This window comes from Pseudophryne corroboree, chromosome 7, assembly GCF_028390025.1.
Source record: "Pseudophryne corroboree isolate aPseCor3 chromosome 7, aPseCor3.hap2, whole genome shotgun sequence".
NCBI lineage: Eukaryota > Metazoa > Chordata > Amphibia > Anura > Myobatrachidae > Pseudophryne > Pseudophryne corroboree.
The window spans coordinates 195,311,056-195,324,956 of NC_086450.1; the positions used below are offsets into that span (position 1 = coordinate 195,311,056).

Sequence of the window (13,901 nt, forward strand, 5' to 3'; positions counted from 1 at the left end):
ACCCAAAATGAGGTAGAAACACAGGAGCTTCAAGAGAGGAATAGCCAGTGTGCAATCTCCAATTGGGCCCTCTCCTCTCTGGCAGTGCAGTAGACTCTGGCATTGGCCCTCATTCCGAATTGTTCGCTCGTTATTTTCCTTCGCATCGGTGCGATTTTCCGCTAACTGCGCATGCGCAATGTTCGCACTGCGGCTGCGTCAAGTAAATTTGCTAAGAAGTTTGGTATTTTACTCACGGCATTACGAGGATTTTTCTTCGTTCTGGTGATCGGAGTGTGATTGACAGGAAGTGGGTGTTTCTGGGCGGAAACTGGCTGTTTTATGGGTGTGTGTGAAAAAACGCTGACGTTTCTGGGAAAAAAGCGGGAGTGGCTGGAGAAACGGGGGAGTGCCTGGGCGAACGCTGGGCGTGTTTGTGACGTCAAACCAGGAACGAAACTGACTGAACTAATCGCAGTGGCAGAGTAAGTGTCGAGCTACTCAGAAACTGCTAAGAAATTTCTATTCGCAATTTTGAGAATCTTTCGTTCGCAATTCTGCTAAGCTAAGATTCACTCCCAGTAGGCGGCGGCTTAGCGTGTGCAATGCTGCTAAAAGCAGCTTGCGAGCGAACAACTCGGAATGAGGGCCATTGTGCTGTATGATACATTCAGGGGATAGGATCGCATATTGCAATGCGATCCTGGGCAGTAAGATCCCACCCAGATCATATTGAATATGCGATCCTTCGTAAATGGACCCCTTAGATTTGTGTGGGGTGTGTTCAAACTGGATTCTAAATTGCACTGTAAAAATTAAGCTGTCTTAACATTAGCGGACTACATGCAAAAGCAGCCAGTATTAACCCTGCACAGAAACAATATAATCCACCCAAATCTCTCTGTACGTTACATCTGCCCCACCCAGCGGCGTTTCTACAGAGGAGAGGACCCGTGTGCAGACTCCTCTCCTGTAGCCGTCACCGCCGCTGTTAGCGCACTCAGCGCTAAGACTCTGGCACAGTGCCAGAGTCTACAGCGCATGCGCAGGACTCAGAAAATTGGCCGCCGCACCATTTTTTCGGAGTCCTGCGCATGTACTGTAGAATCTGGCACTGTGACAGAGTTTCTAGCACTCAGTGCACTAGCAGAGGCGGTGACGGCTACCTGCACAGAAACAAAATAACCCACCCAAATCTAACTCTCTCTGCAAATGTTATATCTGCCTCCCCTGCAGTGCACATGGTTTTGCCCAACTGCTAACAAATTTGCTCCTGCGATCAACTCTGAATTACCCCCTAACTACTAAGCAGTAAAATAAATGACTGCCAATACAGGGGTAATGTGAGAACAGTCGTTATGGGGGGGAAGCGGTATCAGCGCACGATATCTGCGCTATACCACTCCCCCCATGTATAATAGCCGGGATCTATGCCCAGTGACAGTGCTATGTGCCCCTGTCCATATCGGCACTGCTATCTATAAGATAGCAGGTCGATATGCACGTTCCGTTCCGATACCTGCAGCTGTTGATTTTAACAGCTGCAGGTGACGATGCCCATAGACCACAGCAGGGGCAGAGCTGTCCCTGCCAGTGGTGGGTGCCGGCTTTGAACTGCACTGGTGATCTCACGTGAGTAGCGAGATTCTGTGCATGCGCAGAGGAGCCAGCCGGATAGGAGACACATCCTGACGCACTGAAAGCTCAGGGGAACATCGCTGTAGGGGATGATAATACATCTTGTAGATGTCCCTTCCTGCTTCACCTCGGTAATGAGGCGAAGCAGGAAGTGTTATAGCGGCATGATGCGTGCCACTATAATACATTTACCTAACAATGTGAAGTTAATCATTCTGAGCCTGATTCAGAGGTGAACAGTAATACAAAAGAGGTCAGTGGCAGCTCCTGTGGTCTTGCGAGGCTTACCACCTGCCACTGTGCTGCTGACTGAGCAGCACCTTGAGGGTAAGGGTCAGGAATCACAAGCCACTGTCAGTGATTTGTCAGGGTAGGGGAAAAGCAGCAGACTAGCGCATGCACCCAAGCCCCTGGTTGCTAAGGACTGCATCCGCTTGAGACCATAGGCAGGCAGGGGAACTTGCGCATGCACACACCCACCCCCCTTCTCCTCCGCCGCTTCTAGGGACTGCATCAGCTGCAGCCCCTAGAGGCATTAGAGCTGGCAGAAGGGTAGAGGATAGACTTCCCATTGGAAGCACTAACTGCCGATTGCAGTCCAGACTGCTTGTCCAGCATGTGATTACAATGGGAAGCCACTACAATCACTGGTAGCTGACCGGTGGTGTCAGCTTTTTAATGGTGGGCTGCAGCTCTGCAGCCCCAAAGTAATGGGCCTTATTTAGAGGTGGACGCAGCATGCGCATTTGCGACCCTTCACCATGTGATCGCATCCTGGAAGTATGCAATCGCACAGTGATTGACAGGTGACAGACGTCCGGGGGCGGCAATGCGGCATCAGGGGGAGGAGATCGAAAAATGCAGGCGTCTCATGGCCGCTTTCAGTACTGGTCTATGACATCGCCTGCGTTTCCTGCGTATGGAAACATGGCAGCAGTGCCCCTGCCTACGCAGCCAGGAGTCGATCTCTATTTGATGTGTTCACAATTAAATTGTGAACACATTGCGGGGCGGCGCCACACATGCTGGGCGGCCTTGCCAAGTGTTGGACGGCCCTCAGCAGGTGAGTATATGGACGCACATTTTGCTGCAAGAGCAAAATCTAAAACCAACTCTGAATTGCCCCCAATATCTGCCACTGGTAGCAGCTGCTTCTGCAAAATTATGCCAGTCACCACCCAGGAATGCCTTTTGGAATTGCATTCGCAGAGAACTACACTATGGAACATGTCGCTCCTACCATCTTCAATTGCCAGGCGCACGCTGAGATTTTGTTACCAGCGGGTGCCCGGCAGGTGGCCGCATATGTGTCTTGCGATGCCGTCGCCATGGAACATACAAAACTCTCTCTCCCCCTGGGACGGGTTCCAGGACTACGGGTTGCATTCATTGGCGTTACCAGGTGATCGGCCCTGGATCCCTCTGAGCTAGAAGCAATGTGTGAGTACAGCTCCACCTGAGTGATTCTCGGAGTGTTCTGCTGCATGTGTGGGATAACGGGGAATGTGGACTCAGTCTCTGTCCTCAGGACATGTCCCCCTCATATATATATATATATATATATATATATATATATATACACACACACATACAGTATATATAGACATTTGTTAGTGTACTAGATGGTTTTTACAGCTGTGTATTTAGTCAGTTGTGGTTTTATGATAATTTGCAAACTATAGTCTGTCTGGTTGATTGGGTGGATGTCGTAAATTGCATTTTTCCTGTTTAGCATAACATGAATAAGGGACACTACTATGTAGCATAATATGAATCAGGGCACTACGTGCGGTGTAATGATAATAAGATTGTGCTACTGTGTAGCGTAATTTCTATTGGAGGTACTATTGTGTGTCTATGCCCCCTTCATTGTGAGACCAAAGCCCTTTTTGTGGCTGTCCCTTTGTAAAGTTTATCTCATCATGTGGTGCCAAAATCTTTATTTGCTTACCAAAGAAATTAAGCTCGAGACGGCCCTGCTCCACATCATGCTGGCCTACTTTGCTGCCACCTCCATCAGGAGGTGGCAGCGTGGTAGGCGCATGGGGACATGGACGGCGGCAGGGTGGGCTGTCCGGGGGCATGGCATCACAATCATGTCATTGTGGCACTGCCCCCCATTCTACAGTGCAGAGAAAACGTGAACGGTTTGATTGGGGGGCGGAGCTACGATGACACTCTTCAGCTCGAATCGCATCATCGATTTTAGGGAGCCTCCCAGGCATTCCGGGAGGGTAGGCAAGTATGCTCCACATGTACTTCTAAAGGGAGTTGGTCTGCTGTTAGCAGTGGTAACACCATTTTGTCAGCTGTGCCACTTATCAGTAGAAGGCGGCCATTCAGTATTTGCATCCTTTATGCCTCATGCCTCAGTAATGTCACTGAATATTGGCTATTACCACTATTGTTAGTGACAGACACACATTAAACCTTGTTAGCGATGACAAGAACGCATTAATAATGGTTACCGGTGATAGATACACGTTACTGGTGACGGGTGGTCTTCAGGTTGCCGAATGTCGGGATCCCGGTGCACAGTATACCGGCGCCGGAATCCTGACAGCCGGGATACCGACAGTTTTTCTCCCTCGTGCGGGTCCACGACCCCCCTTGAGGGAGAATAAATAGCGTGGCGCGCATAGCGCCCCACCGTGCCCGCAAGGGGCTCATTTGCACTCGCCACACTGCCGATATGCTGGCAGTCGGGCTTCCGGCGCCGGTATACTGGTCGCCTGGAGCCCAGCCACCGGCGTATCATACCACACCCACTGGTGACAGATACAAGCTAAGAATGGTTACCCATGACAGATACACGTTAACAATGGTTATCGGTGATAGAAACAACTTTACACTGGGTGCTGAGGACAGATATGCCTTAGCAATGGTGACAGAGAACGAACCTACAGTAGTTATACTTAAACAGTCAGCATTAAACTAGAGTTTACCAGTATCCATGAGACATACAAATACATTTATAACACATAAAAGCTATCTTTTCAACATTTATATTGCCACATTGTAGGTTCATATGAGCTAAGAAGATATAATATTATTGCATTATAACATAAAATAATAAAACTTGAAATGATCTCCATTGTATTATCAAGGGATAATGAATAAGGCTTTCTGTTTGGTACAATTACTTTCTCTTTTTTTGGTTCAGGAGCAGACTGAAAGACCCAAAAAAAATTTTTTAATTTTTTTTGTTAAGGTGAATACAGTTGGTGTCAGCTACTGCACCTCAGAATAGTCTGACACCAACTTTAGTTTGATACCATAGTGACAGTCTCTCCAGTTTGACTTGCAGAATAAGTGCTGACCACAAGAGGGCGACAATGTTGGTATTCGGATATCAATACCTAGGATACTGTACCTTTATTCAAACTACTGTAGGCTTATCATTATCAGGGCTTTTATTTGTACAAGTTCGGACACTCTCAAGCTCTCCTTCTGTGGTCTAATGGCAAACATCAAATATACAAAGTTCCATGGTTCTATGGTGTCACTGAAGTACTCCAGGAGGGTTGTAGTAATCTTCTGGCAATCCATACGCAAACTGAGAGTGCCTCCCACAGGACAGGAATTCAGCACCATGGGCAATGCAGCAGGTCCATAGCTGTGTAAGATACCATTTATACTTGGACTGTTATATAAAATTACACATTGCAAGTTATTTACTATCACAGTAGAAAATTGCAAAGTGCCTAGTGTGTTCTTCTCAGACTGTTTCCAGTTCTGCTGTGATTCCAATTACCCACTGAGACAGATTCCTTGCTGCTATGTAGATTTGCATTAAGCTAGAGAGAGAGATAGCTAGGCAGATGTAGTATTACGAGTGAGACAGCTGGGCAGTCATGCTTTACTGAGTGAGAGACAGCTAGGCAGAAATGCAGTACTAAGAGATAGAGAGAGACAGCTAGGCAGACATGCAGAACTAAGAAATAGAGAGAGACAGCTAGGCAGACATGCAGTACTAAGAGATAGAGAGAGACAGTTAGGCAGACATGCAGAACTAAGAAATAGAGAGAGACAGCTAGGCAGACATGCAGAACTAAGAAATAGAGAGAGACAGCTAGGCAGACATGCAGAACTAAGAAATAGAGAGAGACAGCTAGGCAGACATGCAGTACTAAGAGATAGAGACAGCTAGGCAGACATGCAGAACTAAGAAATAGAGAGAGACAGCTAGGCAGACATGCAGAACTAAGAAATAGAGAGAGACAGCTAGGCAGACATGCAGAACTAAGAAATAGAGAGAGACAGCTAAGCAGACATGCAGTACTAAGAGATAGAGAGAGACAGCTAGGCAGACATGCAGAACGAAGAAATAGAGAGAGACAGCTAGGCAGACATGCAGTACTAAGAGATAGAGAGAGACAGCTAGGCAGACATGCAGTACTAAGAGATAGAGAGAGACAGCTAGGCAGACATGCAGAACTAAGAAATAGAGAGAGACAGCTAGGCAGACATGCAGTACTAAGAGATAGAGACAGCTAGGCAGACATGCAGTACTAAGAGATAGACAGCTAGGCAGACATGCAGTACTAAGATATAGAGACAGCTAGGCAGACATGTACTAAGAGATAAAGGGGGTTATTCATCTTAGCGATGCGACCCCAATAACCCCGTCGTCTGCACCACTGTGCACGCTCAGGCACCATCCTGCACATGCGTGGCCACTGAATGAGCTCAGCTCGCAATGAGTGCGAACACTTCTGCCTGACTGATAGGCAGAGGTATTCGTGGGGCGTCGACGGAGCGTTGAGGGGACGGTGCGGGAAAAGCAGGGCGAGTGGCGGCGGCTTTTTCAGAGCGGCTGTGTGATGTCACACGCAGCCGCACCAATGAGAAAAATAGTGGCTGACCACCTGCATACACAGCCTAGCTGTGGCTGCAGGGAGCCGTTCACAATTGCTGCGACTGCAATTAAATTGTCGCCCTTTCCCTGCAATGGGCGGCACCCAGCATGTGAAAGAAAGGATTACAGATTCTGCTTTCTAGGAGAATATGCAATCCATACTGAATAACCCCCAGAGACAGCTAGGCACACATGTAATGCTAAGAGATAGAGGGGGAGCGCTAGGTAGACATGTAGTACTAAGAGAAAGAAAGAGACAGGTAGGCAGACATGCAGTACTGTTAGAGAGAGGGACAGCTAGGCAGACATGTAGTACTAAGAGAGAGAGGGACAGCTAGACAGACATGCAGTACTTAGAGATAGAGAGAGAGACAGATAGGCCGACATGTAGTACTAAGAGATAGAGGGCCATATTCATCATCAGAGGTGGATGATTAAGCTGCAAGTAGATACCTAATTACCAGAGGAATTCAGCATTGCTTCGGTGTGGGGTAGCAGTGATACTTACCACCCCCTTGCCAGCTTCTGAGCATGTATGGCCTGAGGTTACAACTATGCACAGTCGCTTGTTAGACAGTGGATCACTCTGCTGTCTGTCTCCGTCCCCAGCACTAGAGGCAGCTTCCCTGCTCTAGTGTTTTCCCTCCTAGTGTTAGCTCAGTGCAGAAGGAGGTGCTTAGTGCACAGTCTGAGAGAGTTCTTCCTGGGAGAGACAACTGCACTGACGTGCAGCTTCTGCTCTTCTCAGTGTGTGACCTTGTCTACCCCACAGCCGCACCCTGTGTGTATGCAGCTGCATCCTGTGTATACTGAGATGCTGTAATCACTGTACTGCTTCACATGTATATTGTGAGTTCCTGCTGCTGCAGAACATCTTATATATATTACAAGCTGTTATCTCTGTTATATGAATAAACCAATCATCCTGGTTAAGTGCCGTTGTGTGGACTAACATTCCTATCTGACACCACAACACTCTGCCAACATCGCTGGGCATACAGTGAGGAGGTGGCAGAGTGATACGCTCAGATCCCTCTTCACAACCCCAGACCTCCTTCCTATACGAAGCAACCGGGACTCAAGGAACCAATGCCATCTGAAGATCTCCTGAGTCCCCTCATCTATGGCACAGATATGATGTGTCACATGACGCTAATGAGGGGACTCGGGAGCTGCTCTGTGCTGTATGCAGTCCGTGCATGCAGAATGCAGAGCTGTGGCAGCCCCCATTTGGAAATAGGTGCTGCCGGGTCAGACTGACCCTGTGTGAGGACACTTCTGTCTGTGGGGGCCCTGGGGCACCACACCTGTCAACCCCCTTAATCCAGCTCTGCTATTAAATAAAGGGGTCCGTTACAAAAAATATGTAGAACAAGACCTTAAGTGATGATGAATAGGCTCCAGAGAGAGACAGCTAGGCAGACATGCAGTATTGAGAGACAGTGGGGTCAATACTAAGATGGTAGTTCTATTTAAGATGGGATGTTGTGACCTATCCGGTTCCAGGTATTATCTTCTGGAAGGTGCTAGATAAATGAGAAGTAGAATCTGATTGGTTGCTATGGGCAACGTCCCATCTTAAGGAGAACTCCCATCTTAGTAAATTTACCCCAGTGTCTACAGCTGTGACAACACAGTGTCTATATCGGCCCAAAACTGAATATTGTTCTCTTACAGTGACAGAGTTATCTTATACATCCATTGCTTGATTGAAAGACATATGTACTGTACACACACAGACTAGTTCTACTTACCAGGTAAAATGTGAATAATCCATAAAATAATATAATTATGCCAACAACTACATACAGGGCAATGCTGTCCAAGGTGGGGATGTACACAGCAACAAAATACAGGTTTATAGCGATGATCAATGCGATGAGAAGAACGGAGACCACTTTACTAATTCTGCAGGTGCAAAATGTACAAACATGAGTCAGCGGAAATCTAAGCATGTGAAATCATACACATATTAGTGACGGCCACACTAGGACCATAGATGGGAAATGTATCACTTGAAAGTTGACATCAGTGCAAATATTTTCAAAAGGTATTAAAACATACCTTATGTTAAAAACAACATGTAGTGCCCTAGATATCAACTGTATATCTCATCAATAAAATAAAGCTGATCAGCATATAGAGATAATATGTATGTAAACCTATATAGAATTAAAGAAGCTACACCTACTAACTATACTTAGTACATGTTTAAATATTATAAACAGCTGATGTGCCACTGGATGGAAAGGACTGGAACTTACACCACTTACATAACACTTCTGTGCTTCTTATTAACCCTTATTAATTCTCACATGTGTGCTGACCTGGGGTGGCCGACCTGTGCTGACATCATGGGGTCCTGCACCCCGGACCCATACTTAGTATTAGGGACCCCCAGTGACGGAGAAGCCTTGTCGATCGGCCTGGGGGCTTAACCCTATATCTGCAGATATACGCAACTAAGATCTCCGTATTATCTGACTATTATGTAGTAATATTTTTCACTCGGTGTGCATTAGGGAACACATTGCTTTTTCCTACACAGAATTACCCCTCCCTTTTAGCACCTGAGTGACATTACAATCTGATTGAGCAGCTTTCCATTTTGTGCATTGTATTTAGAGAGGCATGGATGGGTCAGCATTAGGAGGGATTGCTGACTCCAGAGTGCCATAGGGGAAGCCAGGGGTATCTCCAGGTAAGCTGGCTCTCAGATGCTGTAGGAGCCATTACCATGTGGCCTTACACTGGGAATTTAACCCAGACATATTTGTAATTATTTATGGGGTGGGTGTGGGGTGCGGTGGCCCCTGTGTCGGTGTGGCTGGGCTGCTTCAGGTCGGCACACCCTAACACTTTATTGACACTTATGATTTTCCCTATCACTTTGTATATATTATTTTAATCACACCACTTACATAGCACTTCTGTGCTTCTTATTAACCCTTATTAATTCTCACCTGTGTGCTGACCTGGGGTGGCCGACCTGTGCCGACATCATGGGGTCCTGCACCCCGGACCCATACCTAGTATTAGGGACCCCCAGTGACGGAGAAGCCTTGTCGATCGGCCTGGGGGCTTAACCCTATATCTGCAGATATACGCAACTAAGATCTCCGTATTATCTGACTATTATGTAGTAATATTTTTCACTCGGTGTGCATTAGGGAACACATTGATTTTTCCTACACAGTGTCAAATATTAGCAAGCCTGCATTGGCACAAATGCATGCATTCTCTTTGTGGGCATGCGCAGTGCGAATTTGCACAATTTATACTATGCAAATTGGTGTCAGTTAAACTTCCCAGGCCCTCTGTACCTTGGTTGTTGGTGACATTTGCATTCTGGACAAAGTAACAGAGTGGCAGATGCCACCACCAACCCCAAACACAAGGGACTGGCAAAGTTTATTTTGCAGGGAAGACTTTGCATTGAACAGTGTGTATATTAATGCTAATACATTCAGGTGTTCAGAAAAAGAACATTACAGCAAATAAAGTGAAAATAAAATGTAGCTCTGATAATTATTTTCTCTTTTTTTATGTTGTACCTTTCCACAACAAAGGCGGTGCTATAACCTGTGGATAGTGGTGCTGATTCAGCTCCCATGCCCCCACTGTCCTCTCTTTTTTTTTTTTTTTAAAATAGCAAGATCTAATGCTGGGAGGAGGGACAGTCTGCAAACTTGTTGCCACTTCAAACACTGCTTTTTACACTTGTATAGTGGCAAGCAGTTTGCACACAGGAGGGTCATTCCGACCCGATCGCTCGCTGCAGTTTATCACAGCGCAGCGATCGGGTTGGATCTGCGCATGCACCAGCGCCGCAGTGCGCCGGCGCATGCTGGATAGCCGAAGGCTAAATATAGCACAGCTACGATCAACTCGGAATGACCCCCACTGTCCCATAATCCCAACGTGACTCCTGAGACGGACCCCGGCGCAGACTGAGAGAATGCAAAGAGCCTGAGCCAGCAGCAGGGATTGCATGGTGGTAAGTATTATGCGTGTAATGGGCAGTGTGGAGGATTTAAGGAGGGGAGGAGAGGGGGAGGTAACTGTCATCCTCTGTGATCCCTTATACTTGTGCAAACCCCAAGTGTCCGCAGGAACATAGCACAGGCAGTGTTCTTCCCACACTTTATTACTCAGGTTGTCCGCCCGGTAAAATTTCCCTGCCGGTCAGCACTGTGATGTGTCCAATAAGTTGCGCTGCTCTGTTTCTACATGAAGTGCAGCACGACTTTCGGACATGTCAGACTTGAGGGCAGAGCATATCCCTCTTCCAGTATAAAAGGAAGGGCACGCGGGTCCTTCGAACAACAGATGCCAGTGTATAAAGGGGACAGTGGCTTTGTGTTTGTTATTGGTCCTAGTATGGCAGTATCTGGCAGCAATGCGATCTATGTCCAACCAGCAAGTGGGGCTTGCTATCTGTATCCAACAAACAAGTGCAGAGTATCTGTGTTTATTTGTATATACAGTATTTGTGTCAAAAAGCAAGTGTGCAGTATCTAGGCTACTCTCAAGGTGCATACACACTTGATGATTCCCTCCATGAACGATATAGCTGAACAGTTTCCCTTGAACTTCCCGGTGTCTTTGGACAAATGATATTGAGCATATACACTGAACGATATTACTAATGAACGATGAATGATATACCATAGTCATCCACACTAGACTGAAAGGAGGTAAATTGAAATACTGGGCTGGAAAATACCGGGCTGTCGTTCATCTTTCGTGGTGTACACACTGTACGATATGCACCGTGGTGTGAATGAAATAGCCAAAATTGAGCTGTATGCACAGCCAACAGCAACCCTAATTAACAACCGTTGGGAGCGCGCTTTGTTCGTAGCGTACACACTGTGCAATATTTTGTCAATATCGCTCAGTAGGGGGAAAATGAGCAATATTGACTAAAATATCGCACAGTGTGCACGTCAAGAAATATTTCTGCATTGTGTTCAAATAGCTATTACCAGTACAGAGCAAGAATTTGAATCAGAAAACATTATTCTAATGGGTATGCCATTTGCTATCCATAGGCTAATATTGATACATGTAGATGCTATGGCTAATGGGTTTGCTTCCCTTCTCTGTATACTAAGCAGGTCTCGCTGTCTGAGCATATATATTACTATTTGTGTTATGTGAATAGTGGGCACTGTTGTTTGAAATCATATGTACTGTGTGCACTACTGTCTGGTATAATGTAAAAGTGGCAGTGCTCTTTGGCATAACGTGACCTGTGGGCACTATTTTTTGGCATAACGTGAACTGTTGGCACTACTATTTGGCATAACATGAACAGTGGGCACTACTATTTGGCATAATGTGAACTGTGGGCACTACTATTTGGTATAACGTGAACTGTGGGCACTACTATTTGGCATAACATAAACTATAGGCACTACTATTTTACATAACGTGAACTGTGGGCACTACTATTTGGCATAACGTAAACGGTGGGCACTACTATTTTGCATAATGTAAACTGTAGACACTACTATTTGGTATAAGGTGAACTGTGGACACTACTATTTGGAGGGACCCTTGCCAGCCATGGAGGCAGATGAACACTTTCCTAAACACTGTTGTATTGCAGAGGTACGCAAAATCTTCTTGCTGGATCTTTTTCCAAGTGGGAATGTCCACACTATTATGCTTAGTCAGATCACTTCTATAGTAACAGAACTCACAAGATGTATCGGTGATCCTGGAGGTTGGATCTGGGACCACCCATTACCAAATGTCTAGTTTGGCCTATGCTGCTCGCAAGGACGGCATATCCTGTGAGGCCACGCCCCTTTCCTGAGAGTGCGTACCCTTGGGCGTGCACAATTTTACCTGTCACACCAAACTACTCCCCCTTCCCCATATCATGGTGCTCCCCTTCATTTTCTTCTGGATCTGCCGCTGGCTGTGGCCATTAACCTAGACCTGTGCTACAGATCCTTCTCAGTGGCTGGTAATGGCAGAGTTGCTTATTAACAAAATAAATGCCCTCAGTTTGTTTAGTTATCCACTAGCTATAAAACACCTTAATTTACTGCAGAGGCAGAGCTATGCAATATAATGTGCACAGACGTTACATGTGAAAGAGGCTGTGGTTTGTCACAATTTACAATCTAGTTTTTCTGCCTTGCTTTTATTTCCATTTATTTCTAATCCGATATAAATTACATTTTAGTTTTTTAAATAAAATAGATAATTGACTTCTCATAACCACTTTTTAATCAGAATTAAATGCAGAGTTAACAATTTTTTTTTTTTAACAAGTGGATTTACATTAAAGTCAGTAATCTGTATATGTACAGGGCTGCGGACCACTTGTGGCACATTATAAATAAAATATGATAATAATCTCCTATTAGGACTCACATGCCATTGGTGAAGTCGTGCATCAACGGTCGCATGCTGGTGAATGTCAGTATAGGGAGCAGAGCAAATGGTAGCTGTAAAGCAACAATGAATTTATGTCAGTGTGAGAGTAACATAACAGTCACTTCTTGCAGCCTACCTATAACCACATACAGGGGAGCCTTCCCCTGTGACTATGCTAAATGTGCGCTCCTTACCAGAATGCTTTGTAGAACATTTAGAAAATCATTCATCCCAGTCAGGTGCTCCACGTCTTTAAATGCAGCCACAAAAACAGTGGGTATAATGGCACAGGACCTGGTGAACAGTACACGGTAGAAACGAGACCATTTCAGGTTCAGGAAACCCTAGAAAAATAAATCAATATAGATTTTTCAGTAGGTGGACGGAAGACAGGCCACAAAGGGAACAGCCATCAAACGCAAAACAGAAACAAACAATAAAAGTAATAAATACATAAGACATCAGTTGTTATTATTATTATTATTATTATTATTATCCTTTATTTATATGGTGCCACAAGGGTTCGGCAGTGCCTAACAAAGTACATAAACAAATGAGCAAAACAAAAAAAGCAGGTACTTAAAGTATAATACAATTATATGAAATATAAACAATTATATGGTATATAAACATTGCTGCTTCAGCAGACATGACACTAAAATAATGTATTTATTTATTTATTTATTTATTTACAGTTTCTTATATAGCACAGCATGTTCCGTTTCTCTTTACAACTGGACACAATGATAAGATAAAACTGGGTAATAACAAACAGTCATAGAGGTAGGAAGGCCCTGCTCGCAAGCTTACAATCTATGGGGAAATAGGCATTGATACACAAGGATATGTGCTATCTATTGCATAGTTGTCCACCAGATTGCAAAGGTTCTTGGTGGGCTGCATGATATCACATCACAGCAATGATGAACCAGGGTCAGGAGGAAGGGAAAGTGAAGAAAGAGAAAATATGTGGAGGCTATGTGTAGACTGTACAGTGGATATAACTGGATAGGAAAACTTATGAAGGTAATGC

General features: G+C 45.4%; 1 protein-coding gene across 3 annotated transcripts in view; it reads right to left on the reverse strand.

The window, feature by feature from the left end:
* SLC11A1 (solute carrier family 11 member 1) overlaps window positions 1-13,901 on the reverse strand; it is a 274,961-nt gene that overhangs the window by 63 nt on the left and 260,997 nt on the right. For all 3 annotated transcript variants that reach the window (XM_063933920.1, XM_063933918.1, XM_063933919.1), the window contains 4 exons: window positions 13,063-13,212; window positions 12,866-12,939; window positions 8,230-8,383; window positions 1-5,233 (listed from right to left, as the gene is read on the reverse strand). The exon at window positions 1-5,233 is cut by the window's left edge and continues 63 nt beyond it. In XM_063933920.1, the coding sequence (XP_063789990.1) occupies window positions 5,120-5,233; window positions 8,230-8,383; window positions 12,866-12,939; window positions 13,063-13,212 (492 nt within the window). In that variant the 3' untranslated portion in view covers window positions 1-5,119. The remainder of the gene's footprint in view (window positions 5,234-8,229; window positions 8,384-12,865; window positions 12,940-13,062; window positions 13,213-13,901) is intronic.